Source organism: Pseudonaja textilis, chromosome 4, assembly GCF_049901715.1.
Source record: "Pseudonaja textilis isolate UNSWEBS1 chromosome 4, rPseTex1.2, whole genome shotgun sequence".
NCBI lineage: Eukaryota > Metazoa > Chordata > Lepidosauria > Squamata > Elapidae > Pseudonaja > Pseudonaja textilis.
The window spans coordinates 13,823,938-13,829,937 of record NC_141993.1 but is presented as its reverse complement, the minus strand read 5'-3'; the positions used below and the strand labels follow the sequence as shown (position 1 = coordinate 13,829,937).

The 6,000-nt window shown below is 47.7% G+C and overlaps 1 protein-coding gene across 3 annotated transcripts in view; it reads left to right on the top strand.

The window, feature by feature from the left end:
- The first annotated feature begins 728 nt into the window (after positions 1-728).
- Positions 729-6,000, top strand: part of ZSWIM8 (zinc finger SWIM-type containing 8) — a 76,208-nt gene continuing 70,936 nt past the window's right edge. For all 3 annotated transcript variants that reach the window (XM_026711050.2, XM_026711049.2, XM_026711048.2), the window contains exon 1: positions 729-4,375. In XM_026711050.2, the coding sequence (XP_026566835.1) occupies positions 4,198-4,375 (178 nt within the window). In that variant the 5' untranslated portion in view covers positions 729-4,197. The remainder of the gene's footprint in view (positions 4,376-6,000) is intronic.

Below are 6,000 nucleotides of genomic sequence, written 5' to 3'. Positions count from 1 at the left end.
TACTTTTCCTTCACCCAACATCTTGAAGCCTGTGATCGTCCTTTTCACTTTGGAGCTCCAAGCCATGTGATCCTGTCCACCATTAAACCATCTTTCCAAACAGCCTCCATGTTTTCAGTGTCTTTTTCCCCACTTGGAACTGAATCCAGAACGATATTTTTTCCAACAAAAGAGAGAAGTATTCTTTAAAAAATAGGAATGAAAAAATAACCAAAATAACACGTGTGTTCATAAGAATAGAGATCTTGTAAAATGTGAATATATAGTAAAAATCATCAGTTTTAAAATGTTATTTTAAAAAAGTTTCAAGTAATTTTGCAGTCATACACAAAACAATATAAAAGATGAACATATACAAAAAGTAAAACAATACAATAAGAACACTCCTAAATAAAACAAAGCAATGTAATTACACCTCCACCCCAAGTTGGGCTGATTTTGTAATTCTTTAAAAGAAAATATTCAACTCTCAATGTTTTTCTTTTTTTTGAAGAGAGGTAATATGATTTTCCAACTAACGAAATATATAATTTATTCAAAAATTGTTCAATCACATATATTTGAAATCCAAACCATCACATGTGGAATTATAGTATTTTTTCCTAACGGAAAATAGGTTGATCCCCTCTTCTCTGTGGCAGCCCTTCAAATATTAGAAAACTGCTATCATGTCACCCCTGGTCCTTCATTATTAAAAATGAAAGTGTAAGTTAAAGGTGTTTGACTTACAGCGCTTTTATTTCTTGCAACTCCAATACAAATAATCAGTTGATCTTGTAAAAAACATTCCAGATAGTGTACAATAGATATGACACACTTCTATTTTGTTGAATTAATTTCACTTTTAAACCATGGGATAAAAACTTAAGTGTTTTGAAAACTTGTGTAGGAAGCCCCTCCTCCCCACCACAGAGGATGAAATATTTTGGGGAATATTAAGAGGCTGAATATTATATTTCCTCACAGAATAAATATGCTCTTAACAAAGGCAGAAAAGCAGCCCCAACAGCCTCCAACAGATGCCTGAAGTCTTTGGAGATGGATATTTTGTGCCCATTAAGAAATCCAGGCCAGCCTAGTCACAACAAAACACCTTCAGATCCAATTGATGGGATTAAAGTTTACATCCCCCACCCAAATTCTAAGAAGGGAACATGGCCTTTAGGACATAATAAGATTAACTCACCAGCATTAGCAAAAGGCACAAGGTTCACTACATTGCACAACCCCCATAGCAGCATCTCAGAACCCTATAAAAATCCATGTACCCATCAAACCAATTTGTCAACTGTCCCAGAACTACATGCTGTTGTTGGTTCTGCTCATCAATAAACAATGTCCTTCTTTCCAATCAGCCTCCATTTTATTTCCAGCATCTTTCTCCTGGCTTGGAACCCAGACTGGAGTTTTCATTCCAACACTCGAGTCCATTGGTTGAAAACCATCAGTTTCCAATTCCGATTATAAGCCTTTGCATATTTGTGGTACTGTAAATGTGTGTTAAATGTTGATGGTTGGATGGTACTAATGTCTCAGGCATGAGGTAGCTAACCTCTGGTTTAGAGAACATACTTAGGGAATGGATAGAATGCTGAAGGCTCAAAATTGAAAAAAAAATGACAATTTGACAAACAAACAAAGAACCTTGAAATGCAAAATATTATAGTTTATAGAATTGTGAATGAGAGTGACTATTGCAGCATTGCCCAACATGTCCATTTCAGACATGTTGGATTTCCACTCTCAGAATGTTTGAGGTTGGAGGCGGCTTCAGCCATGTCAACCACCAAACAGAACAGAGTTGGAAGGGGCCTTGGAGGTCTTCTAGTCCAGGGGTCGCCAACCTTTTGGACCTCAGGGACCACCAAACTCATAATTTTTAAATCCTGTGGACCAGAGACCCTGGGAAAATCCCCCAAAAAGTCTGCAGGAAAATTCCCCACCCCATTTGCCTACTAATCAATCATTCTTTATTTGGGATCGCAGGATACCATCTCCAGCTCTGTTCTCAGGGGGAGAGAGACTTTTGGCTTCGTGCAAGGAAAGCAGCAGAAGCAGCAGCAGTTTTTCTTTCTCTCCCCCAAACTCTGCCAGAAATGAGTCTTTGTGAGACTCGTTGTGCTGGCGCAGCCTCTTGGAGCAGGAGGCCTTGCAGGGTCCCAAAGACTCATTTCTGGTGGAGTTTGGGGGAGAGAAAGAAAGACTTTTGATGCTTTCCTTGCATGCAGCCAATAGCAGAAGAAGAAAGAAGCAGGAAAAAAGCACCCCAGTGGCCAGGCCAAGCATGTGGAGCGAATGGGGCAAGTTCCCCGCCTCCCCTCACTACCTCGTGTTGTTCGCAAGGCAAGCGACACAAGCCTTGTGTTCCCGTGCAGCCTGATTACTCTGGGGGTGACATTTCTTTGCGGACCACCAACATTTTCTTGTGGATGACCAGTGGCTCCTGCCCCACCGGTTGGCGACCCCTGCTCAAGCAGGAGACCCTATTTCATTTCACAAATGGCTGTCCGGTCTCTTTTAAAAGCTGACTGCCACCATCCCAAAAACTTTCTGCACAGCACAGAGGATCTGGAAGGGCTGGAAAGGGCAGCTGGAGCCCACAAATACCACCAGGGAGGGCTGGGAGGAGAGCAAAGGCTGGGACAGATCGTATTCCAGTTAAAGTGGGCAGGCTGGGGAGATGGCAGCCCCTCGTCCTTTCGGCACCCAAGAAAGCAGGGCCCGGGTTGCCCCCTGAGCCGCAGCTCGCAGGGCAGACCGATAACCGGGTCCTTCCTCTTGATCACCTTCTCCCACTTGGGAGACAGCTTTGTTAAAAAGCTTTAAAAATAAACCCCTCAGGAAAACAGGAAAAGCTACCAAGAGCGTCTGCTGCTGTTACGACTTTGGCAAAAGGGGAGGACCGGCATGGCAGCTGCATCAGCCTAGAAAAGCTCAGGAATTTATCTCTCCTTGGATTTGCTTGTTTCTCTCAGCAAGGCTCTTTTCAGGATCAAGAAGAACTCGGGAGGACGCGCCGCAGTCGGGCCTGAAAACAAATCTTAGCGGCGTCCCTAACTGTCCTCTTCTCGGCGTACCTCTAGGTGGGCCCGAAGCCGCCTCTGCGGACGGGCCGCCGGAAGCCGGAAGCTGCGCGACGGAAACGAGCGTCAGCTGGAGGGGGCGGGCTAAGTGCAGAGCGGGGGGGGGGGCGCTCGCTCCAGCGCGGGGGGCCATTTTAGTGCTTGCGCGGCGGCAGCACCGGCGGCGGCGGCCAGGCGGAGGTCGTGGTGCTTTAAGGCGAGCCCTTTCCGGGGAGGCGGCAGGAGCGGTGCCGCCCCCTCCCCGCTTTCCTCCTCTGCGCTGGGGAGCGGCTGGCCCCGGGCGCCCCCGAGGGTCCCTCCGTCGCCTTGGCAGCTAAACCCCGGGTGCAGATCTTGCCCGGTCCTCCGCAGGGGAGAGTCGCGCCTGACCTGGAGACCACCTAGGAACCGCCGCCGCCGCCGCCGCCTCCCTTCCTCTCGGTTCCCTCGCTCGTTCCACCGCGCGCGGCCCGGCTCGTGCGGCTGCCCCCTCCTCCCTCCAGTGCGTGTGCACGCGTGTCAATGTGAATGCGTGACTCTTTCTCCGCTGGGCTCTTTCCTTCCGGGAGGGCCAAAGCTGCTGCCGCTGCCGCCGCCGCCGGGGACTTGGCGCCAAGTTCCCCAGAGAGTTTCCCTAGGAAGACGCGGAGAGGCGGGTCCGGGCGGCCGGGAACCGAACTGGAGCGGATTTCCCCGGGCTCTTCGCGTGTCTTCGGGGCGGCAGAGGCGGAGGAGGAGGAGGAGGAGGAGGGCCGGGCGCGGGATGGGCCTCTAGGCTTTCTGGGCGAACAATGGCCTTCGAGAGGGGCGCCGGGAACTCCCCGCGCCTGGGCACTTTTCCCGGGGTTCCTTCAGGCGCGCTTCTCCGCCCTGCCGGGCTCGGCGCCGGCTCCTGGTAGCTCCCGGCATCCCGCGAGTTGAGGGGCGCCCGGGGCTTTTCTTCTCCCTGCAGGCTCCTGCGTCCGGGGCGCGACTGCCCGCCGCCGGGCTTTTCGGGCGACTGCTGTCTGTTGGAGGCGGAGGAGCGGCCGGGGTGGAAGCAGCGACCATACAGGTTGTCCTGGAGCCGCCTCGCTGCGTCTCCCGGGAAAGCCGCGCGGCCCGTCTTTTTCCTTCGCCTGCTTTTTTGGATGTGATGGAACTCATGTTTGCCGAGTGGGAAGACGGGGAAAGGTTTTCCTTCGAGGACTCGGACCGCTTCGAGGAGGACTCGCTTTGCTCCTTCATTTCTGAGGCGGAGAGCCTGTGCCAGAACTGGAGAGGATGGCGGAAACAGTCGGCCGGACCCAACTCCCCCACGGTCAAAATGAAAGGTGAAGAGGACGCTTAGCGCGCGGGCTGGGCTGACCGGAGCGGCGGAGGTGGGGCGCACAGAGCTCCTGGCTAAACCGCTAACCCCTCGGTCAGAAGGGGCCAAAATAAGCCTCTGTCAGTAAAATCGAACCCAAGTTGAGGCATGAGGCAAGAAACGGGCTATGCAAGTGTGGAAAGATTCCTACCTACAGAGGCAGTTAACTAGAACTAGATAAAAACGGGAGGAGCTCAGGTGCTCCTAAGCTACTTTTCTCAGCTTTCCTCGTTTGCCAGGCGGAGTGGGTTCCTGGGGTTTGTAGCATTTTACTGCCTGGACTAGCATGTTTGCCCATCAAAAGTCTTCCTTAACGAAAGTTCTGAATTTCTCGGTTCGGCTTAGTTTTCCTCAGGGGTTTAATTAGCATGTTATATTGCCTGTTCAAATTATTACAGAGAGTGATCATAAACGTGATAGAATACATCATGGCGGAAGTAGTTGAACCATTTATCAGTACCCAAAGGTGAAAAAATATCCTTGGGATGTTGCAGCTTAAGAGTACCACATGATTGATCCAATGTAGCACCTGTTCATCTTAACAGCAATTTACTATACATTTTATCTGGGTTCAGAAGTGGAGCAGGGTTGACCCTCCAGGAATACTGTTGTTGTAGTATTGGAAAGTTGAAGAAACATCCTGGAAGAAGGAAATAACAAAGTATTTTTGCATTGTTGCAGAGAAAAATACATGGATGTGTTTTTGACATCAGCTGGGATTAACTTGGCTTTATTTTACAGCCAGCTGTTCTTGCTTCTGTTGAAATTAAATGAATCTGTAGGTGCTCTAAACATAACTGTGATATCAATAGTAGAAGCACTCATGGGTTGAAAGAAAAGTGCATCTGTACACGATAAGAATCTGTATGCCCTTTGATCTGTGAACACGACTGAAGCATTTCTTTTGGCTAACAGAATTTGGGAAAACATTCACCTTACTTTTGTATTCAGCTTTATTTATTTTAGGTTATTTTAGATTAGTGAACATGCAATCTCATGTAGTGTAGCCATAACCTGCTTTTGCTCCCTGACATGCACAATAATTTTGTGTCTTCAAGTCAGTCTTGATTCCTGGCAACTGCCTAAACAAGTTTCTGCAGTTTTCTTGGCAACACACTCCAAGATTTTGTGTGTCTTCCTACACACAAAGAGAGAGAAGAGTTGGCCCAAAATCATCCTCAGACTTCATACCTAAACTAAGATTGGAACTATATCCTCCCTGTATTTAGCTTGGTGCCTTTAATCATTGCACCAAAGAAATGGTAGAAACATTAGGAAATACTTTTGTAGTGTTACAAGTATGTTTATATGTGTATATATTTGTATGTGTATATACACGCACACAGGTAGATAACTTCTATAAACATTAGTGGAAAATGAAACGCTAATATTTTTGAATATGTGATCTATAGGTCATCAATATTGATAGCTGGGTAAGATGAAAGATCAGTTATATGAGATTTATAGCTGTTTGAATTAATCCTTACATCATGTAAGACTGTATCCTCTTAAAGCTACTCAGCAGCAGATGCTGTTACTCTTAAAAACATCAAAGAAGATGGTGAATATGTCCAATCAGATTATTAAACA